General features: G+C 42.1%; 1 protein-coding gene across 1 annotated transcript in view; it reads left to right on the forward strand.

Annotated features, from left to right (window-relative positions):
- Window positions 1-2,022, forward strand: part of LOC126474513 (juvenile hormone esterase-like) — a 104,841-nt gene extending 102,819 nt beyond the window's left edge. Inside the window, exon 7 of the mRNA XM_050101984.1 lies at window positions 1,854-2,022. Within this exon, the coding sequence (XP_049957941.1) occupies window positions 1,854-2,022 (169 nt within the window). The remainder of the gene's footprint in view (window positions 1-1,853) is intronic.
- The last annotated feature ends 23,187 nt before the right edge of the window (window positions 2,023-25,209 follow it).

Here is a 25,209-nt window from a genome sequence, read left to right on the forward strand (position 1 = left end):
AGCATGCACAATGTCGGCACTAGTACAGTGTATATCCACCTTTCGCAGCAATGCAGGCTGCTATTCTCCCATGGAGACGATCGTAGAGATGCGGGATGTAGTCCTGTGGAACGGCTTGCCATGCCATTTCCACCTGACACCTCAGTTGGACCAGCGTTCGTGCTGGACGTGCAGACCGCATGAGACGACGCTTCATCCAGTCCCAAACATGCTCAATGGGGGACAGATCCGGAGATATTGCTGGCCGGGGTAGTTGACTTACATCTTCTAGAGCACGTTGGGTGGCACGGGATACATGCGGACGTGCATTGTCCTGTTGGAACAGCAAGTTCCCTTGCCGGTCTAGGAATGGTAGAACGATGGGTTCGATGACGGTTTGGATGTACCGTGCACTATTCAGTGTCCCCTCGACGATCACCAGTGGTGTACGGCCAGTGTAGGAGATCGCTCCCCACGCCATGATGCCGGGTGTTGGCCCTGTGTGCCTCGGTCGTATGCAGTCCTGATTGAGCGCTCACCTGCACGGCGCCAAACACGCATACGACCATCATTGGCACCAAGGCAGAAGCGATTCTCATCGCTGAAGACGACACCTCTCCATTCGTCCCTCCATTCACGCCTGTCGCGACACCACTGGAGGCGGGCTGCACGATGTTGGGGCGTGAGCGGAAGACGGCCTAACGGTGTGCGGGACCGTAGCCCAGCTTCATGGAGACGGTTGCGAATGGTCCTCGCCGATACCCCAGGAGCAACAGTGTCCCTAATTTGCTGGGAAGTGGCGGTGCGGTCCCCTACGGCACTGCGTAGGATCCTACGGTCTTGGCGTGCATCCGTGCGTCGCTGCCGTCCGGTCCCAGGTCGACGGGCATGTGCACCTTCCGCCGACCACTGGCGACAACATCGATGTACTGTGGAGACCTCACGCCCCACGTGTTGAGCAATTCGGCGGTACGTCTACCCGGCCTCCCGCATGCCCACTATACACCCTCGCTCAAAGTCCGTCAACTGCACATACGGTTCACGTCCACGCTGTCGTGGCATGCTACCAGTGTTAAAGACTGCGATGGAGCTCCATATGCCACGGCAAACTGGCTGACACTGACGGCGGCGGTGCACAAATGCTGCGCAGCTAGCGCCATTCGACGGCCAACACCGCGGTTCCTGGTGTGTCCGCTGTGCCGTGCGTGTGATCATTGCTTGTACAGACCTCTCGCAGTGTCCGGAGCAAGTATGGTGGGTCTGACACACCGGTGTCAATGTGTTCTTTTTTCCATTTCCAGGAGTGTATTTGAATGAATGCTACGCTACACAGCTGCTTCTGGAAGTTGTACAAACGGAGCTTCACATGAAGTCAACATCTGTTTTACGCTACTGCGCAACACATACCAAGAAAACGTCCGTCCCTGGTAGCTGAGTGGTCAGTGCGACGGAATGTCATACCTAACGGCCCTGGTTCGATTTCCGGCTGGGTCGTAGATTTTCTCCGCTCAGGGACTGCGTGTTGTGTTGCCCTTACTATCAACATTTCATCCCCATCGACACGCAAGTCGCCGAAGTGGCGTCAACTCGAAAGACTTGCACCAGGCGAACGGTCTATCCGAAGGGAGGCTCTAGCCACACGGCATTTCCATTGTACTAAGACAATGTGAGGAAAACAAAGTAATATTCGCATAATCGAAGTCTCTGGTCCACTCTAAAGACTTTCTACTTCCTCTCGTATGGAACATCTCTGATATACATATAGAAAAAATACAGAAAAATAGAAAACTCGCTTCAGCAATATACTACAAATTGCAGATGATAACATACCAAAATCAAGCGTAATCACAGATTCACAGGAACGTTTTCTACAGGAATCCAACCCCTGAGGCGGATCCCGTGGTGTGGGAGCCGTACGACCTGAGCAGCCGCAGCTACCTGCTGATGCAGGCCAACTTCTCGCTCGCACACGACAGGCTTGGCGAGCGAATGGACTTCTGGAACGATAACGTACCACTAGAACCGTCTCCTGGGACCTACTGATGGAGTCACATTGGAAGTCACATGGAAGTTTCGAAACTGTCGTTCAGTAACTCATGGAAGTAGCATGAAATATTTTAAATGTAATTTTTCTAAATAACAGCTGCGAAATAAAATATTTGCCTAGACATTGTTTTTATATTTTGCTATCTTTCATTCATTTTAACCAAACGTAACTATACTTCAGGCAATTTGTTTACTCCGAAACTAACGTCAGTTCCTGACCGCTTGGATGGACCACTTGAACATATTTCTTCACAGGGAAAAATATCGAAACTTCGGGGTCACAAAACACACTTACTCTAGAAATCCATAGACGCTGATTTCACAAAAAAGAACTCCGCTGTTCTGTGAAGGTGCTCTATTTCTATAGCTGTTTTACGTTCACCAAGAGGGGAAAATTCTAAGATATATACATGAATGGGTTACAGTGTTGGCTGACAAAAATATTTGTTTCTGTTCCAATTTAAATATTACCTGAGTATGTGAATGATTCGCTAAAATTACTTGTGTAGCCGCATTCCAAGTTGATCTAAGTAAATTATAGTGCAAAACCACCATTCTATGGTGATCATATTTTGCCGGAGAAATAAGATCACGTCCTTTCTTGTGGTAGACTCTAGTTCTTTTACTAACGTATCTTCAGTTTTCTTAAGTCTTGCTTCCATTATCAAGCGCTACTCCAGGACCGCTTTTTTGGTTTGGTTTAAATGGCTCTGAGCACTATGAGACTAAACTTCTGAGGTCATCGGTCCCCTAGAACTTAGAACTACTTAAACCTAACTAACCTAAGGACATCACACACATCCATGCCCGAGGCAGGATTCGAACCTGCGACCGTAGCGGTCGCTCGCCGCTTTTTTGGCACCTTTATCTTTCCCCTGGCCGAAAGGAGAATCTCAGTTTTCTCTTTCAGCCATATGTATATTATTATTATCAGTAACTTCGATGCAGCAGCTGTTATGTTGATTGCAGGAAATCTCTCGTATTTATTTGCCTTTGGTACCTATGAGATGTAGTGGATTACATTCTTCTGAAAGCCCAGTGGTCACTAGTCTCACGAATTCTACACACTAACCTAATAATCGTTCAATGGTTCGGATGTCACAGTTGAGAAATTCTGAAAGAATGGTAGATATTGGTCGTCTGTTTGTGAGTTATCTAAACCTCTGTCAAATTCCAACTCTCATATCTGGTCTCACGTGTCTTCCAAATCGACATTTCTCTCCTTGGCGTTTATGACGAAATTACTTGTTTACTCTCAGTGTAGACGCTGACGCTTTTAATATTCTCTAACACAAATTTTAGATTTTTAGATGCGGAACATGTCCATCCGACTACCGTTTAATTTTCGATCTCTTTACATTCTTTTTGCAACCATTTCACTTTAGCTTCCCTACATCTCATATGTATTCCATTTCTAAATGACTTGTATTGCTGTGTTCCCTTCTTCTCCCGAACGTTGTATTGCTTCATTCTTTCGTCACGTCGTTGAAATATTTGCTCTGTAACTCAAGGATTTATAGCAGTTACCTTCCACGTACTTTGATTTGCCAATCTTCAGTGATTTCACTTCCTAGGGACGTCCATTCGTCTTCAACGATTGGCAACTGTGGTATTCTTTATCGCAGTATTCTCGTCCTGAGAGATCTATTGCACATCATCATTTCTCAGCAGCTTAGTATCCTACTTACATACACAATGATTGTTCTTTGCGATAGCAGTGACATAGACAATGATTATTCTTTACGATGCTCTTACACTTCAACCTTCTCTCCATCAGAACTAGTGACGTGAATCTGTATCTGTTGCTTGGGACGTCTTACAACGACTTTCTCATTATTATGTAATCCACCTCGTACCTTCCCAGCCGGCCGGTGTGGCCGTGCGGTTCTAGACGATTTACTCTAGAACTGCGTGACCGCTACGGTTGCAGGTTCGAATCCTGCCTCAGCCATTGATGTGTGTGATGTCCTTAGGTTAGTTAGGTCTAAGTAGTTCTAAGCTCTAGGGGACTGATGACCACAGATGTTAAGTCCCATAGTGCTCAGAGTCATTTGTACCTTCCCATGCCTGCAGGCCTTCTCCAAGTATAACTCTTATCTTTTGATTCTTGAACAGCATGTTTGCTACTACCTTCTGAAACTGACTTCAGACTTTAAGGAGGCTTCTGCTATCTGTTTTTTTGAAACGGGCCAACATTCTCCCTTGTCTCTGTCCTATTTTCTTCATCTGCTACAGCGATCCAATACCAAATGATTGTTATATACGAAGTTACCTGTTCAGTGCGCTCATAATCTCTCTACTCTTCATTTTCTGCTCGAGACCTCAGGATATATTCCTGAAGTACAGTTGTTGGTGTTCTAAGATGCTACTCCAGGCGAGTGTAAAAATGAATGTGCGCAACGGAAAAGAAAGCGAAAATGAAGATTTGGCTCTGTCTGACTACCCCCGAAGCAGATTTTGCTTTTTAACACATAAATTATATAAATGAATGATTAAGGGAACTAGTAACTACAAAATGATAAATGTTGATTCTGATTTTACATTTATTGTAGATTAAACCCCTTTTATATATTACAAATGTTTATATATCAATGTCCAATGGACATAAAGAGACACAAATGAATTTCCTAACTAATATTACTGATCAACTGCTCAGATCTGTCCCTTCTTGTAGCTACGCGATCTAATATAAATAACGCGAGATGACTGACATCACCAACGTACCAAACACTAGAAGACAATAGTTTCAATGATGATCTACAGGGGTGTGCAACCTCAGTGGAAATAAAATTTACATGATCACAGCTGTTTAGCATTATAGCCACAATAAGCCGAAGCAATTAGCAATATCACCGCGTCCGATGCGTCGGAGTGATGGTTTGCGTACATGTCTGCGACGATGGAAGAACTCTGGCCACAAAATAAAAAAAGCTCATTCAGACGCTAGGACGGCAGAAGGCGGCCCTCTGACTAGTATAATCTAATACTGCCTTCTATGTTTTCTACAGACAAGAAACGCGAACTCCCAGCCACAAGGACGGAATTCAGATAACGTCTCTGCGTGAGTATAGGCAGAAGTAGTGCTCTCAATCACTGAACGCTGCGTACTCAACAACGACTCCCCATCCGGAGATGAAGTCCAGAATCTTGTAAGTTCGCAACAGTACAGTGGCTAACCGTTCTAACTATAAAATCTCCTGAGAGCAAAGACAGCAAGACCGTCTGTACCAACAAAATCTGATACTGAGCGACCGTCAAACACCGGCGCTCAAAACTGAAGACCACATTCTCTCCACCGCTGGCTTACCAGGAAGCTCGGCTCCCTTCCCTCGTACTTGCAGAAGGCGAATCATATACTCACTCACTCTCATCTGATACTTTCCTCTCTTTGGCGAAATGTGTAGAGGAGTTTGTCGCCTTTCGGCTTTTACTCCACTTGTTCACTTGTGTGTGTCATTATTTCTGTTCAAATGGTTCAAATGGCTCTAAGCACTATGGAACTCAACATCTGAGGTCATCACACACATCCATGCCCGAGGCAGAATTCAAACCTGTGACAGTAGCAGCCGAGCGGCACCGGACTGAAGCGCCTAGAACCGCTCGACCACTGCGGCCGGCCATTATGTCTGTGATTTTTGGGTGTCTGCGTAATGTGATGAATGTTCTGTGTGTGTCTGGTACTTGCCTGAGGTTGGCGAGAGGCGAATCATATTCTCGTAACCTCGGAATATTCTCCCTCTCTACATATTCTTCCGAACGCTGGCCAATCATATTTTAATCTTTTGTCGTCCAGCGCGGAAAATTTGCGAGGAAATAGCTATACCCGTTAATTAGAAATTCATACAGTGGTACGCTTCTCAGAGTAAAAATCCTCGGAAATAACCCAGCCTGCGTGATTTCCGAGGTAACGCTTCCTCTTTCCTATCTGTGGCGTCCAAGATTTTCAGAGTTTCTGAAGTATTATCCGGTTATCCTTCCGGCCCAGCTACAACTGCTGCCGTATTGTGCTTCAGCGCTCATGTGCCCCGACCGTCCGTCTTGGGCTACTTTCTGTCTTAAGCAGACCAATACATCTGTGCGGGCTTTTCCACCCAGGGCCTGAGTTACGCCTGCCGTTTCATTTCCATTGGCGTTTAAACCTCTGCTAGCACAGGCAATCATTCATCACGCCGTTCTGATAGTAAAGACAATCCATCACCTTTCATGCAATAAGCGCTAACAACTATCTACAAGGTGTACGCGACAATGTCAGTCTTCTTTAAATATTCAAATATACGACCTACAACCCATCAAATGATACCTAATTCTGGTTTTAAATCATGGCAAAGTATGTAGATGAGTTCTTCTATGTGTTAGTTAGCTGTCATATCTGATGAAAATACTCCTACTACTGACGGTTCGTAATAACTGTCTCTTTTCCCGACATCCCTATTCATAACAAAACCTACTACTGTCATTCCATAGTCTGTTGCTGTGGATATGAACCTCGAATCTTCTAATCAGAAATCCTTATCCATTTCACTTCACTGACTCCTACTATATTTATATTGAACCGCTCGGAAGTAGAAGCTACGGATCCTAGAAAGGCTATAAAACCGTGTACAAGAAACTGCTACCGGTTCAATAATTACAAATTTTTGCAAACTTATATTAAGTCCTCCGAGATAGAATACATTGTGGAGATCCTTTTTCAATATTTCTTGATAAACCAAAATGTAAAATATTTGCCAGAAATCGATCAGCCAGTCAAAAATAAGTAAGAGCACTAATAGACTCTGAGAGATAACGACATAACTACGCTCTTCAATTATTAGCTTTATTGTAGTCTTCGTTTCTGTTTTTGTTCGTCATAAAGTGCAGACGTATTTGTGAAACCTGGTACTATATTTATGAAAGTTTTTTTGAATAATCACCAGTTTAAATCAAAACGATATCTCCACGTTTGTCATTATTTATGGAAGCCTATTAACACACTTTTCTGGCCCAGTACGGTTATTATTTATACGAGATGAATACTGATAGCAGCGACGATCTTCGCGACGACGCAGTACAAAAATGGAGATAGGTGAACATGCCCTTTTCTTCCTTTGTGGCCGCCATTTTCATTTTTTAAAATTTGATTGACCTTCATCATTTATCTCTTTCTTAGGGAGTCCGATTCCCTTTGTTATAATTTTTATCCGAGTCTTATTTCCATCTTAAAGCGATATTCTTTGCAACGAGGCCACAAGGAAAGGTAAGCCTAAGAAAATGCGTGCGCCTACCTCTCCCGTATATTCGTCATATGCGATTGACTTTTACAGTAATTATAATTTCTCACCATCATCCTCAAATGCAAATGTTATTAGACAGCACACTCACTCGCGATTGTACGAGCCTTTTCTCGTTGCTGCAGCCAGTCTGATGTAAAACATTAGTTACGTTTTATTAATATTCTGTGGCATAGTTACCACTTGTGTATATTGCTATTGCTGCAACACTGCTTCACCGCTAGAATTATTAGGCGACTTTATAATTAAGCCTATTATTCAAATTACCCCACCGGCTGGTGAAATAATAGGAAAGATTAAAAAACGACGGAGAATATGAATTGCAATGGCGAGCGATTGCCATGTCCATTACTGAACCAGTCAAATAATTAAGTTTGAGATTTTTAAGTAATTTTTCCCACTTCCATTATTGTATTTACAACTATTGTTCTTTCTTTCATGCTATGAAAACTCAGTGCCGGATACATATTGGGGGGGGGGGGGGCAATCCTCCCCCGCCAAACGACGCGCGCAAGAGGTCTTTCCCGCGTCTAGCAATACTTTTTTTTGTTCTAATAAAACCCCATGTCATTCCAAGCATGTGTGTCAATTTTTACATCTCTATCTACATTATTCCGTGGTTTATTAAGTTTTCAAATTTATACTGACTTTTTGATCACCCGGTAGATAGCTAACACATACTTACGAGAAAAGTTGCGGCCATTCTAGTGATCTCGATACGTTATTCTGTTTGGCATTTCTTCGAGCAAAGTCGCGAATATTCTATTTGCCGAATAGGAAGGTAGTTTACATTCAGAAGCAGAAATATTATTACGGTAAAAGTAAAGGTGGCTCATGATATATTTAGCGCCCCCTCCTTGAGGTATCCTGTATCCGCCACAGCGCCAACTGCATACTATACGAGAATACCAATACCTTTACCAGTACCAGTATATAAAGCTGAAAATTATTTACACTGAATATTTATTGGAAAAACGAAATTTTGGGAAAATTTTAAACCATCATCCAGTCAGCCGAGCTACACAAGACAATAAAGGTAGAGTGACAGAACTATTACGCTTCGGTTGGTCGTAAATGTAGGATTCGTGTGTCATTTCTGCGATACCCACTGCGTAGCACGCATTTCTTCAAAATTTTTCATTTCAGAAGTTTTTTTAGATTTTATATCAGTATTGCACGTAAAGATATCACAGGATGGCGGACGGATTTTAGTAAATGTGCGCGAGTTCGTTAAGCACTTGTCTATTGTTCAATCAGATATACATTTTACAGCCGTGATTTTTATGAGCAGCGCGGCGTCATCTGTGGTTTGTTTAAGGGTGGTGCGGGATTTTCTCAGTAGTGAAACCTGGTCGTACACTATACAACGAATATTTACAGACCTGGTGAAGCTCAGGTCACAAACTAATACTATGGAGGATACATCCGATGACGAAACTATGTTTCAACCAGTAGTAAACGCCGGTGCGGCTGGTGCCGGCGGAGTTTCGAGTCTTCCCTCGGGCATGGGCGCGTGTGTTTGTCCTTAGGATAATTTGGGTTAAGTAGTGTGTAAGTTAGGGACTCATGACCTTACCAGTTAAGTCACATAAGATAAAAAAAAAAGTAAACCCCGACGTAGAAAATATTCATGACAGTAATACCACGGTCGCAGTGACTAGTGGTACAGAATCACAAGCAGTAGGTGATACTTCACATGCGCTTGAAACTATACCTGATTCGGCATTTACACTAATACCAGCAGAGCGTAAATTTCTGCAACTACTGAAGACAATGCAAACCGAGCTGATTACGTAGATAGGGAATGTTTCAACACAAAATAATAGCGTAAACACTTAAATAAGCAATGTCACAACACAAATGGGCAGTTTGGAAAGCAACATGAATGCACAGATGAACGATTTGGAAAACAACATGAATACAAAAAAGAACAGTTTAGAATGTATCATGAATACACAAATAATCGCTGAAATAAACAATATTTCAACGCACTAAATAACTCAAACAGGCAGTTTAAATTCACGAATAGACAATGTTTCTACATAGATGGGTAGACTAGAAACTAATTTAAAATGTCTCACAGAGACGCAGTTTTACTGCATAGATTACACGACTGAAAACCGAAGTAGCTGATCAGGTAATCGAAGTAGTACGACAAGATCTTAACACTATAGACAAAGAAAACTTAAAGTCTACTGTGAAGAGGTACCTGATCAGATTAGGAAACTCACTGAAGATATCAATAACATCCCATTACAACAGACCACACTTACTACAGACATGCAGTAGGCAGCAACGCAGATAGAGAAGATGGCGAGAAAACAGAGACAGCAATTCGATGATTTATTGCAAGAAAAAGATGTAGACATAAACCGGACTTTGGAAACAGAACTGAGAAAACCAGTAAGTGATTCCATGGAACAAGTTTATACTAAACAAAACACAACTGTCACACAAATACAGAACGACGTGGAACACATTCAAAAAACATGATCACAGGATTTACCCTGTTGGAAAAATCAGATTCAGGAACAATTTACCAGACAATTTAATATTTTCAAAGAAAAACATCGAGAGATCGCGGAACAGGAAGAGGAATTTGAAAAAGTAACTCCAGTATAGACAATGGTGTGCGAAGCGATTATCCAGCTGCCAGTGGTAATTTGTATTCGCCTAGATGCGAAGTATATGGCGATCAACGATTAAACAAAGCAAAAAGACACCAACATGCTGCCGCCTTTGTGGCCGAGCGGTTCTAGGCGCTTCAATCCGGAACCGCGTTGCTGCAACCGTCGCAGGTTCGAACCCTGCCTCGGGCATGGATGTGTGTGATGTCCTTAGGTTAGTTAGGGTCAAGTAGTTCTAATTATAGGGTACTGATAACCTCAGATGTTAAGTCCCATAGTGCTTGGAGCTATTTTTTGAACCGACATGCAGTAGAAGCAACTCTGACGACAGTTTTACTTGAAGAGATCTTAGTAAAATATAGACAATTTCAAGTGTTTATACGTGAACGTAAATTTGTTCACCCTGTGATTTTCATTAAATCATTTAGAAATGTTTTGCCTGAAGTCTGGTCAGAATAACAGAAAATCCAATATATTACTGGCTGTATACATGAAGACGGCCTTTCTGGACGACGGAAATAGCAGATACTTGTGACACATAGTTGAAACACGCGTTCCTGTTCAAATATTGGTCACGATTCGTAGAAGAACGTCTAAGAAAATCGGCGTTTGGTCCAGAACAAAATAACCCCAAGTTTGGACCACAGAAAAAGTATTTCGGTAAGTATCTCAATAAAACAAGCTTTTGGGACGTACCAATATCTCATACGGATGTGTTGCGAATTTTGAAAGCAAAATTACCTATCCATATAAGAGAGAAGCGAGTCCAGATACCAGCAAGTAATCTAGAAAATTCTTATATATCCTAGACTCGATAAATCTAATTACCGAAGACGTAAAGCGAACGAGAATAATCAGAACGATTATAGGAACGGTGGAGGAAATCAGCACCCTCCGCGGCAGCCGCAGTACAGCGCGGCTGAGTCGCAGCCTTCTTTTGTCCATCCTGCCGCCCATCAGCAGATGCAAAACCTGAATTTGGGGAACAGTCTAAATTCCGGCTATAATCAGAATTACAACCAAGGCTTTAAGAGAAAAAGAAAAAAACGGCGATAGGAATTATGTGGGATTCTCCGGAAATGGCGACCGGAATTGGAACAGACAAGAAAATAGAGCCAGTTCCAACCTCAGTTTGGCAGTACTAATAACGTGATGTATACTGGGAACGTTCAATGGCAATATCGAACAGCAAGTCAACCGTTCCAGTTCAAGGCACAGAACAATATTACGCCTGTAATTTCTGTATCAAGCAACGACCCGATGCACAACGCAGGAGTAACGCACCAGCTGTAAATATTATTGAGGTAACAGACGAGACACAAACAGACAGCAAAGTGTCGTTAAACTAGAAGTCCCCGCATTAAGCTCCCCAATGTTGGCTATGGAAAGTCGTGGGGGCGATCCATGCACTCAGGACAGTAATTTCCTGCCATATCAAGATGGGAACGACATACGTGACGTTTTAGCATAATCAGATTCTTCCTCTTTGTACGAGGAAGACGGTATCGTACAGGCAAGCGTTCGGGCAGTAGTACGAAGACTGCCTACCAGTATCCTTCTCGACACTGGCGCGAAAACCAACGTTTTATCGAAAGCATTCTTTAAGGAAATTGATTGTTAATCATGACAATAAATCTGATGTAAACATTACGTCATGCATTCTTCCGCTTGCTTGAATCTCATTGGATTTAGTTTCACATGGAACGGGAGCCAAGATATGACCGGTACAGTCTAGTATGATCATAGGTATACGTTTCATGTTGTGTTACACGCACATAGACTGAGCAATAACGCGGCCAGACAGCGGTCGAACTAACCTGCAATGGTATGAGCAGCTGCTGTTCAGACGTAAAAAGAGACGAGCAAAGAAACAATATAGCTTCGAATGTTATTTAATTTTTAAAAAGAACGAAAAACATTCGGCAAAGCTTCAGCGCTACCGCACGCTTCTCTGATGACGAGACGGAAAGCATAAGATGATCTCGTTCTCACCTTACATAGTGTTCCAATTACAAACAAGAGTCATAAAAGTTTCTAATTTAAACACAGGGTAACTTCTCTGAGCGGGCTATATGTGATGCGAAAACGTACTGCACGGATTTCACCGTACTGTTGAATACTGAAGCCAATGAAGGTATCAATTACAGTCAGTCGTCAGGTATCCTTTAGCACCTTCGTTATCCGGATCCGACAAATACGTTTCAGCTGTGGAAGTGTCGTCTGTTACGCTGATAACGAGTCGATCGACAACGGCTGCCACGAAGCCACCCTGGCGCCGCATTTTCCCCTCTTCTGAGATGCCGTACTACATCCCGCCAGTATTCGGCAGTGACATGTGCAAAAGCTGCATGCATTAGTTCAAGTATGTCTGGCCGCTAAACAGCCTTGTTATTTCTCGCGCCAAATGCCTTAACTTGGCTCCAGATGAGTTCTGTTGGGCTCATATTTTAATGGTACTGTGTCAAATGTAAAAATGCATCATTTGTATGATGTGCTCGATGCTGTGAAAATGACAGTTTTCCATTTTCTACGACACTTATCTACATCTTTGGTATAAAACAATGGACATAGTCCAAATAAAGAGTATTTGGTTTTTCATTTTTGCCTTCAAAACTTAAACTGTTATATTTTATTTTTAACCATTATTAAGTCTTTCATAAAATATCGATAATTAAGAATTTATATTTGAAATGAAAACAGGAATTTCACTTGCAGTATGCAATTAGAAACAAGAAGACGCACATTATTCATAAAAAATTATGACGAATTTTATAATTACGAGATCTAGGTATTTCAAATTGAACGAGGATAAAAGAAATGGCTCTGGCAAGACTTGAACCAGTGAACAATGAAATGAAAGCAATTATCAATACGTTACGCTACCGATACCGCCATACATACAAAAAATTGGTGTCTTAGGTGTATCTAATACATTTTGTAGAAAAACTTCAAAGCAGGTTATCTCTGTGAATTTATAAAAAACATTAAGGACAACCTATTTCTCGGCGCTTTTTAACCGTGTTACACTGCGAAACAGTGAGTAGCCTCGGCCATTTTCATACCGCGTATCAACAGCGCGACATCCAAAGCACAGCAGTGCAGAGACTGTGGCCGTACTCGATTTTTGAAATAAAGGCAACATAGCTAAAGCGTGATTAAGAAACACGGTGGTAGTTGTTAATACATTTGAATATCTTCAAGTTTCATTTAACGTAACTAAGTAGCAATATATCTCATACATAAGTAGGACCTACTTCTAAGAGCGTAACAACATCAGTGTACGTGTGCTACGGCTTCTGACCAATCATCGCGTTTGTGTTTGTTTACATCAGGTTTATTCTTACTGTGTATGGAGTATGGTAACAAGTCTTTACCAGCATACCCTGTTCAGAACTGCGGTATTCTAAGCGCCATCGGTGGCAAGTCCCAGCTTATAAAGATACAAACTACGGTTGAAGTGCAGATAGGCGAGATCGTTTTCCAGTCTATTTTACTGTTGGTAGAGGTTTTAATAGAAAGATGTATTTTGGTATGTATTTTTTGAGAGACAAATGGAATGTCAACTGTCTATTAATAGACGAAACTGTGTTATCGATCTGATTAAGGTGGAAGGTAGGAGTGGCAAACCTTCTCAGACGATACATATACAGATCCGAAAAATTAATCGGTTTCATTGCCTTAACTCAGCAGAGCAGTTGTAGCAATGCGTCGAACATGAAAAAATTGAGGGTGAAATTGAGGAATCTACGGAAGTATGTCCTCATCAAAAGGAAGAACTCAGAAATGTTTTGTTTAATCACACACGTGTATTCGACAAAAGACCTGGTGTTATTAAAACCTATCAGTACCGCATGGATGTCCTATCCCCCAACACTTTCTACAAAAATACGAACTTCATACCATCGAGTCAAAGTGAAGCAGTAACCCAAGAAATAAAACCAATGTTATCCTGGAACATAATAGAAGCCTCACTCTCACCATACTGCGGCCCGCTACTCGCGGTGAAGGAAGCTGACAACAGCGTAAGGCTTGTTCTCGATGTCCGGGAGGATAATAAGATTATTGTTCCTGTTACTACCCGCCAGAAAATTTGGAGGAGCAAATCCAATCACTACCATGATCTCCGGAGCGTTGTCTTCTGATAGTAGAAAGTAAACAGCTTTTATTTTCGTCGGCAGATCTTACCAGTACTAGGTTTTCCATTTCGGGTTAAACGTCAGTGCTGGAGGTCTCATAACTGCACTTGACACAGTTCTAGCTCCTGATCTACTATAGTTCAATTCTTTTATCTTGGCTGCGTTGCCAGTTGCACACGACGCACGCGCCAATAGGAGCAGCGCCATAGTATAGTATAGCTCGCAAGCTTACGTGTAGGGGGGAGCGAGCAGTTCATGAAGTAAAGCCACCACGGCCGCATTAACCCTTTCGCTGCTACAAAGACGTGCTCCCTGCATCCCGCGCTGTGGGCGATTTTGTCACTGCACTGCTCGCCTGTGCAGACACATTGTGTTCCGACTGCTTTGACACTCTTTCTCATTCGATTCCACAAAAACTATTTGGCTCAAAAATTAGATTTGATTCCACAAAAACTATTTGGCTCAAAAATTAGATTTTTACCTATCTTCTTGACTGATACCTTCCCCCCATAAATGACTTAATTTTGTTTCGATGTTCAACGCAGTTATTATGCAGCATTAAATATAGTAAACCTTTGCACGAAATTTTGAAGAGTTTTCAGAGGTAAAAGTCCATAGAGTATACTTTCCGTATGGTCGATTTTAGTTGCCACAATGTTGAGAATGAAATGTGGACAAGATACCTATATATTTCATTTAATTTAAGTACCACATAAATATCGTATGTAATATTGATAAATATTCCACCTTTCGCGACTGTAACAAAAGTTTTACTTACACTGGGCACGTTTGGCTTTATTTTAAAGCACTTCAATCAATCAAAAGGAAGTAGACAAAATACATTAAACAAAACTGTGGACTTACAAAAACATTAGGACTTGAATATACCGTTTGTCAGTGAAGTGCTCAGAGCTACGTCAAATATAATTTTGCGTGTGGCACACACAAACAGCATTTATTTGCTAAAACACTGATGAGCCAACACGAACGTTGAATATTGTGCTACCGCAGCACAAAACTACGAAAGGTTACTTGGCAATGGAGGACACAAAATACAGTCCTCTTATGATGCTTCAAAAGAGAGAAACGCGTCTGGCCTAAATAAGTCGCTTATTACAGTTGCAAAAGAGGAATATATTTCAATACCATTGGTAAAACAGCGACTGTGGAACAAAAACAAGAAATAGAACTTGAATACCATTGTGTATGTGCCATACCTTTCACCGATGGAAGTGCTTTAAAATAAAGCCAAACGCGCCGTGTGTATATAAAACTTTTATTACAGTCAGAAGACGGAATATTTCTCAATATTACATACGACACCTATGTGGTTCTTAAATTAAATGAGATATTGTTATACAGTAAATATTATATGAAATTTAGGTATCTTGTCCACATTTCATTCACAACATTGTGGCAACTAAAATCGACCATACGGAAAGTATACGCTATGGACTTCTACCTCTGCAAACTCTTCAAAATTTCGTGCAATGGTTTACTACATTTAATGCTACACATCAAAACAAAATTAAGTAATTTATGGGGGGAAGGTATCAGGCAAGAAGACGTGTAAAAATCAAATTTTTTGGCCAAATAGTTTTTGTGAAATCGAATGATAAGTGTGTCAAAGCAGTGGGAACACCATGTGTCTGCACAGGCGAGAAGTGCAGTGATGACAAAATCGCGCACAGCGCGGAATGCGGGGAGCACGAGTCTGCAGCAGCGAAAAAGTTAATGAAGAGGCAAAGCACTAGAAATTTCATTCAAACGAATAAAATTCGTGAAGTAAGGCACTCCAATATTGTTTTTAAATAAAGAAAATATTAAGCACCACATAAGGTTTGAGCTCATAACCTTTCACTTGGCAGCCCAACACCTTAACCGTTCCGCTACCTCAGCTCATCCAACAGAGTAACTCTATAAGGACTCTAACACCTCACGCAACTACTTATAAACACTGCTGGTATGACTATGAATTACTCACGCTTTGTAGAAGTACAATAGGAAATAAACAATTACCGCTGTTCTTTATTGCGAAAAAGCAGTTCGTGAGATTGAAACAAACATCTTTCCTTGCTATCGCCTGATCGCCTGAATTAGGAGTCTTATTACTTGTTTGGTTTAATTAATTAATAGAATATGAAGCAATTGGTATAAAGAATGCTTTTTCCAAACTTTCTGTAAAAGAAAGTCTGCTATCAAGACATTGCTTTTGTTCTATTACTTTATTTATGACTGAACGTTTCTAAAACTGAAGACACTCGTCCGTGCTCTGCACTGCTGTCGAGATCTGGCAACGTCGTTATCTGTTCATTGGCTGACTGTGTTTTGTGACGTCAGATGCGCAGAATGAACCTAAACTCGGCCGCCAAGATTTATGACGCGCACTTTAGACAAGCTCACCGTCTACATTGACGATATTTTAATCGCCACCGCTACCTGGGAGGAATATTTAGCCCTACTTGAAAGGATGCTACAAAGACTATGAGTGACGGCCAACCTCAATAAATTTGGAAATTTGTGGTAAGGACTATGGGACCAGACTGCTGAGGTCATCGGTCCATAGACTTGCACACTACTTAATCTATTTTAAACTGACTTACGTTAAGGACAACACGCACACCCATGCCCGAGGGAGGACTCGAACCTCCGACGGGGTAAGCCGCGAGAACCGGCTACTCCGCGTGTCCAACCTCAAGATGTCAAAGTTTGTGAGAAAAAAAACACTAAATTTTTAGACCACATAATCTCACTTGCGGGGATAAAGCCAGACCCTGAAAAGTTGATGGCAATAAAGAATTTTCCTTATCCATGTGCGGGGTTGTGTTCTTTCTTTCGACGTTTGGTACCTATCCAACAGCTTAGCAGTACTGCTCTGTTAGGATTGTTGAGGAAATACAACTAGAAGATTTGGACACCACAGCGCGAAAATGACTTCAATGAAATAAAACACGCTCTGATAAAGTCTTTCATCCTAGGCCACTCTGATGTGAGCCGTGACTTTTGCATCGCCAACGATTCATCATTTTCAGGTTTAGTTGCTTGCCTCTTTCAGCTGAACAAAGATGGGGGCGCCGATGACATCGAAGTAATCATTCTTGGTAGCAGGACACTTTCCGAATGCGAACGAAAACATTCAACAACAGAGTTAGAGGCTCTCTCAGTCGTGTGGGCTTTTAAAACTTTTCACTAATATCTGTAAGGTAAACACGTAAGAGTATACAGCGATCATACAAAGATCATACTTGTAAAGGACTCTAAATTTCGGAAGTATTTTTTGGATATGTGCAATAACTCGGCTAACATACAAGAAGAAGATAAAAGATGTAAAAAAGTAAGATTTCAGCCTTACGAACTTTACCATGATGTTTTGGTTTCCAGGAGGAACATTGACAGTGATGTGTGGTGTGTTTGCATCCCTGAGACATGTCAAGAGAATTTAATTTGGCACACACATTTCACTTGGGAACGCTATGGTGCCCTTAAGTTTCGTCAGAAACAAAATATGTATTGTTACTTCCCAAATGTGTTTCGACACACCCAGCAGATTCTAGAAGCTTGTATTATTTGCCAGAAGGCTAAGCCTTCAAACCAGAACGGTGAAACGGAATTGCATTCCATCATACACATGAACCCACTAGAGTTAGTCTGTATTGATGCTACTGGATGCCTGCCTTCTGCTCGAAGAGTGGTGAAATACATTATTGCTGTATGCGATGCTTTCTCCAAGTTTGTGAAACTATATGCAACCAAATCTACCGCAGCCAAGCCTATAATTAAACGCACTTTGAATAATTACTTTAGGTGTGTTAGAAAACGCCAAGCGACATCATGCGACAATGCAACTAATTTTACTTGCCACGCCTGCAGACAAATTTTAAGGGAACAGCAGATCCGACAGATTTTAATTTCAAGGTATAGCCCGCAATCTAATCCCACTAAAGAGTGTTTAGAGAACTTAATAGATTAATGAGTACCTATGTAGCAAGTAGGTTACCAAAGTAGATCGAATACCTAAATGCCTTCGAACAGGTAGTAAACAACTTGCCTATTTCTGACACTACTGTTCCAACGTACGATTTAACCCATAACGAGAAGTAGCACAATCGTTGGGTTAATCCCATCCCGATTATACCTAGGGAACAATGAAGCGCCGGCCGCGGTGGCAGTGCGGTTCTAGGCGCTGCAGTCTGGAACCACGGGACTGCTACGGTCGTAGGTTCGAATCCTGTCTCGGGCATGGATGTGTGTGATGTCCTTAGGTTAGTTAGGTTTAAGTAGTTCTAGGTTCTAGGGGACTGATGACCTAAGATGTTAAGTCCCATAGTGCTCAGAGCCATTTGAACCAACAATTAAGCATGGAGGACAAGGTAGGACAATTGCTGATTTCCATCAACGACAATGCCAGACGCAGAAAGAAGAAGTTCGACAGCAAATTACACAAGATTTCACAATTCAGAATAGGAGAGAATATTTTGCTAAGTCACACTTTAAATTGTCTTTGTTAGCTAAAAGGAATACGAAATGGCAAAGTATGTATACAGGACCGTACACCATAGTTTAAGAACCTTTTACATCTAAGTTTATGCACATGAATAGTATTTATAAGCTAGGATTTTGAAAGAGATATTTTGTGGCTAATGTAATGATGTAAATATTATACAGCAACATGAACTGTTTATGTAATGCCAATTTTGTTTACAGAGGAAGAGTTTGTGGATGTCATACACTATTGATCTAGGACACATGTAAAAAATCGTGGCTAGTGTTTGAGCACAGTGTGTATGAGCTAGATTTGCTGGAAAGACTTTTTAATCACAGTGGCATTTCTTTAGTTTTGAGTTTGCACGTACAAGCTGGGACAAAAAGAAAAAAAAGCACAGACCTACTATGGAAGCCAATTAGTTTGTAAGTAATTTTTTTACACATCTAGTGTATCAACTATGTAAGTAAGGGTAAGCTACGCAAAAGACGCACTCCCTAAGGCAAGATATTATACGATGGACACGAGTACATACTACAGCTTTAAGGAAGGTTTTTATCGGCGTTTCCACTACACGGAACTAGTAAATATCATGTTGCAAGACAAGTTGCATTAAGTATGGCAAGTTTTTTGTTTGGTAAGCAATCGAGTTCTTTGTTGCTGAAAAGGAAAGAAGCTTCTGATTATATTTATCGAACGACCTAGCCTTAGTAATGTGCATCAAACTACACTTTCGTTCTTAGGATATTCATGTGCTTTGGTAGCGATACAGATGTTTTTACACGGATAAAAAAATGGTTCAAATGGCTCTGAGCACTATGGGACTTAACTGCCGTGGTCATCAGTCCCCTAGAACTTAGAACTACTTAAACCTAACTAACCTAAGGACAGCACACACATCCATGCCCGAGGCAGGATTCGAACCTGCGACCGTAGCGGTCACGCGGTTCCAGACTGAAGCGCCTTTAACCGCACGGCCACACCGGCCGGCTTACACGGATATGAAGGTGATAAACATACTATAGAGGTACCTTCAGGAAACAGAGATTTTATGTAAATATGACACCGTCATATATACATTTGTAAGATAAGTTGCAAACACATGTCCTGAATAAAACACTAGCCAGCATCGATGGAAACACAAATATTTACTGGTGCAGCTCCAAGATATACTCCGAGACTTCACCTAATGTCGAAATCCAGGGTAGCTATTTTCATGTCACTATTATTTAATGCATTATTATACAATGTAGCACGAGCTCTGACAGTACACGGCATACCATTCAGTTGTGGATATGGATATGAGGGTTTTACGGTCCAAAAACAAATCACATTGGGTATAGTCCATATAAATACAGGCAAGCTAGAAAGGAATGTTACCTTCTTAGTTATTGAATTTAGCATATGTTAAAATGAAGGACTAAGTAAGGAACACGTATTTTTTGTTTTCACCAAAAAAATTTCTACTCCAAGATACAGACCTCCAAAGATGACACTGCATATACCATTCTGAAGATGGGAATTTTGGAAAAATTTTGAAATGCTGTATCTCTGGAACAGTTCTAGATTTGTTGTTGGGGCTTTTTTATTTGGAAGATAACTGCTTTATGATTACAAATAAATCCTCCATTTGGACTTATCTGTCAAAATTCTTTTACTATAGCGTTCTGAACCATTTTATAATTATAGAAATTTTTTCAGAAATGTCCATCCATAAAATTTTAATTTTTTTCTGATGATCAGTACCATACAGTTCTACATTCGCTGAAAAGGAGAGCTTCCTCTTTTAGGTTGAACAGGTTTTATAAACAATTGAAATTTTTGCCATACATAAAACCTATTTTATTACCACATTATCACATAACAAGCTCATAAAAATCAAAACCTAGCCTCATTGTACATAAACTTAGATTTGAAAGATAAATAAGAGACTCATTTTTCAAGCATTTTAAATAGTTCCAAAATGGATGTGAAAGGTCCAAAGACTTAAAGGTTTCAATTTGTACAACTTCTATGCTCTCTGTTTTGTACTGAAGTTAGCCAGTCAATGAACTAAAACTGTGTTCCACTGCTTTAGTATCTTACATTGATATAGAGTTATGCCTTCCTGCTGAACCAATAGGAACTGGAGCACTTACAATCTTCAAACCATTGTGAACAGGAAGTGAGCACTGATGGCGTTGTTGCTGTCCTTGAGTTAGAAACCTATATCCAACAGCTGGTCCATATGGTAATATAAAGTTCACTACAATTTCGTTTAACTGATGTCTATAATTTCTGCAATCCACCAATCACAGTCATACACACACGCCACAAACATCCCCCTTCTCAGGTTTTGACTCTGAATATTATTCTGCTGTTTCTGAGGTGTTGGCCGAACGAACTAAATTTCTTCCTTCTCGCTCTTTAAAATGTGTGCAATATGAGTTCGCCCATCACTTTTGAGCCCAAAAATGTGTCTTCTGAATTCCTTTAACAGGGGTAGATTTTTGGACCATTCTTCTTTTTATGCTCACGGAATTCTTCGATTTCCTCTTTGGACAAAAGAATGAGGGCTGTAGATGTGTAATATTTCACGACTCTCGTTAGATCCTCAGCATTCTGTATAGCAGCTGTATTTTGGTCGGGAAAGATTACGTTTTGAAGCATTGTGCCTCAGCAGGCCTCCCACACCATCACAAGGCCCCTTCCCGTGACCAGTAGCTCTGTTTACCCAGTCAGTTGGCACAAGCGACTTATTCAATTCAAACAGCTGGTGACGATTTTTAAAATGACTAGGAGCACCATCAGAAATAATGATGATCTTCTCTGCCCCTGTTTGCTGTTGAAGAATTTTGCGCATTGCTAACAAAACATGTACTGAGTCATGTCCAGTGTCAATACTTATAACTGCAACACTTGTGGTCTTGTTTTGAGAATATGTCACTCCTGTAAAAATTGAAACCTGATCATTACTCCAATTATACCCTTGTACTTCTTTTGAGAGATTTACAGTCCAGTTCTCAGCAAAATCACAGTAAAGAACTAAACATAGTTCCTCAGCTTGTATACACACTTTCACTTCTGCAATGTGTTGTTGCCATTTCTTCAGATACTACTGTGTGACTGATTTCGCTGACCATTACCAAGTTCATCAATGAAACTGTCAAAGGCAACAGTTTTCTTAATTAGTGTATTTCCTCCCATGTCGCATGTGTAATGTCTGCAGAGTTATCTGATAAATCTTCAGGGCAAAGTGTCTGTAAAGACAGTTCTCCCTTTCCAGGGCAGTCGCCACATTCTTAAAACAAACAAGCCTCCCACTTTACGTCACAGACTACTAATGACTTCGCACGCTCAACCAAGGTGTCGTATGTCAAATGCTCCAGTAAGTTCTTCAAAGTTACCACACAAAATTCGCGCAATACACACATAGGAAGTTGTGGAACTACCCACTTAGGTCTTAGTGCATAAAATTTTGATATTCCAATATGTGAAATTTTATAGTTGTTCTTACACACTGCAAAGTTTCCTTAATATTATGAGTCATGCACCTCTTCCCTTTCACAACTTTTTGACCTTAAACTGTTTCAGTTATAGAGTCTTTTTTGCTGGCGCTCTGGCGAGAACAGCCCATTTATCTTCCAGAAAAATGCCTGCACTATTTGAACTTGAGCTGCATCTACAGGATGACCATAATAGGGATTTGGTCTTCCAAAGGCTCCTTTTACAGATCTCACATTTCTTGATTTGTCTACCAAGTACTTTGATCCTGACGGAACGTGGTTCAAAATTGTTTTCGTTGAAAATGTCTCTGGAATAATAGTTAAAACTTGCACCAAGCCTATAATTAAACGCACCTATTCACTGTAGAATGCACAATATTCAACAGCTGAATTGATATTTGAGAAAAATTACTGGCAAGAAGTGCAAGAAAGCTTTAGTTCATTTTCTTCTGAAGATGGAATTCCTACATTGAAGATTGTGGTCAGTATGCTGTAGTGTATTCATCCAACGCTTTAGTAATTTCTCTGCACATTCTTGATGCACAGAGCTGACGACTAGGCTCCACTGACCACGGTTTCTGAACACGACCAACACCTACTCTGTAATTGACTGATTCAGGGTATGTAATTCATCTACTGATGCAAAATCTGCATCATCTGCACCATGGCAGGTTTTACCTTGTTCAGATACTATCACTGTTGTTATTCTGTCAAAACATTTAGAACACAAAGAGTCATCACTGCAAACATCTTCACTTTGAAACAAAGTCTTCACATGAGAACACTTACTCCCAACCTGAAGAAAGTCTGTGTCTTTGTTTGTCTTGTATATCACTCTTTTATGGACATGCAGATACTCAGCACACTTCATTCTCCTATGGCCCCAGTCAGGAGACATTTCAAACAGTCCTTTTCACAAAACACACTGCAACTGTGTGAACTGGCAAACACAGAACTCACTGGATGGTCTCAGATTTCTTAGAAGACTCTTCAGTAAACAAATTAGCACTGAACAACTACAACATAGAAACGTGCAATGAACAACCACGACACAGAAACTGATAAGAAACTACAACGAAGTGTAGGAAATATCTGCAACAGTGAAGGCGAAAAGAAACAACTGCAACAAGGACAATAGAAATAACTATTGTAACAAAGAAATTGGTGAGAAACAACTTCAGTGAAGACATACATTACCCTTGAAATTTAAAAAAATGATATTGTAAAATAAAACATGTCCAGCTTGTGGGGTGGCCCGTGGAAAAAATTAGTTATACACTCCTGGAAATGGAAAAAAGAACACATTGACACCGGTGTGTCAGACCCACCATACGTGCTCCGGACACTGCGAGAGGGCTGTACAAGCAATGATCACATGCACGGCACAGCAGACACACCAGGAACCGCGGTGTTGGCCGTCGAATGGCGCTAGCTGCGCAGCATTTGTGCACCGCCGCCGTCAGTGTCAGCCAGTTTGCCGTGGCATACGGAGCTCCATCGCAGTCTTTAACACTGGTAGCATGCCGCGACAGCGTGGACGTGAACCGTATGTGCAGTTGACGGACTTTGAGCGAGGGCGTATAGTGGGCATGCGGGAGGCCGGGTGGACGTACCGCCGAATTGCTCAACACGTGGGGCGTGAGGTCTCCACAGTACATCGATGTTGTCGCCAGTGGTCGGCGGAAGGTGCACGTGACCGTCGACCTGGGACCGGACCGCAGCGACGCACGGATGCACGCCAAGACCGTAGGATCCCACGCAGTGCCGTAGGGGACCGCACCGCCACTTCCCAGCAAATTAGGGACACTGTTGCTCCTGGGGTATCGGCGAGGACCATTCGCAACCGTCTCCATGAAGCTGGGCTACGGTCCCGCACACCGTTAGGCCGTCTTCCGCTCACGCCCCAACATCGTGCAGCCCGCCTCCAGTGGTGTCGCGACAGGCGTGAATGGAGGGACGAATGGAGACGTGTCGTCTTCAGCGATGAGAGTCGCTTCTGCCTTGGTGCCAATGATGGTCGTATGCGTGTTTGGCGCCGTGCAGGTGAGCGCCACAATCAGGACTGCATACGACCGAGGCACACAGGGCCAACACCCGGCATCATGGTGTGGGGAGCGATCTCCTACACTGGCCGTACACCACTGGTGATCGTCGAGGGGACACTGAATAGTGCACGGCACATCCAAACCGTCATCGAACCCATCGTTCTACCATTCCTAGACCGGCAAGGGAACTTGCTGTTCCAATAGGACAATGCACGTCCGCATGTATCCCGTGCCACCCAACGTGCTCTAGAAGGTGTAAGTCAACTACCCTGGCCAGCAAGATCTCCGGATCTGTCCCCCATTGAGCATGTTTGGGACTGGATGAAGCGTCGTTTCACGCGGTCTGCACGTCCAGCACGAACGCTGGTCCAACTGAGGCGCCAGGTGGAAATGGCATGGCAAGCCGTTCCACAGGACTACATCCAGCATCTCTACGATCGTCTCCATGGGAGAATAGCAGCCTGCATTGCTGCGAAAGGTGGATATACACTGTACTAGTGCCGACATTGTGCATGCTCTGTTGCCTGTGTCTATGTGCCTGTGGTTCTGTCAGTGTGATCATGTGATGTATCTGACCCCAGGAATGTGTCAATAAAGTTTCCTCTTCCTGGGACAATGAATTCACGGTGTTCTTATTTCAATTTCCAGGAGTGTATTTTCTTTTGTATTGCCGTTCTTAACACCGGCCCTTTAACTACAACTGCACAAACGCGACGCAGCTTCTGACATGGAGTGCGCGCTGATATGAATCTAGAAGACAACTGGGGCCTTACTCTAGCTCGCACGCCCTTATTTACATAGTCGTGGTACGGACCGTCGAAGGAAAAATTGGTTTAAATGGCTTTGAGCACTATGGGACTTAGAAGTCCCCTAGAACTTAGAACTACTTAAACCTAACTAACCTAAAATATACATCCACGCCCGAGGCAGGATTCGAACCTGCGATCGTAGCGGTCGCGCGGTTCCAGACTGTAGCGCCTAGAACCGCTGGGCCACGCCGGCCGGCCCGCCGAAGGAGCAGCCGACAGTAGCCTTACTGACTAGCTGCTGGGGATAGCAGAACACCATTTCAAGTTACTAAATAATTAATTGCTTGATTCGATGAAGGCTAATGAAGCTCTCGATTTAATTGTGCAAT

Source organism: Schistocerca serialis, chromosome 4, assembly GCF_023864345.2.
Source record: "Schistocerca serialis cubense isolate TAMUIC-IGC-003099 chromosome 4, iqSchSeri2.2, whole genome shotgun sequence".
NCBI classification, from domain to species: Eukaryota; Metazoa; Arthropoda; class Insecta; order Orthoptera; family Acrididae; genus Schistocerca; species Schistocerca serialis.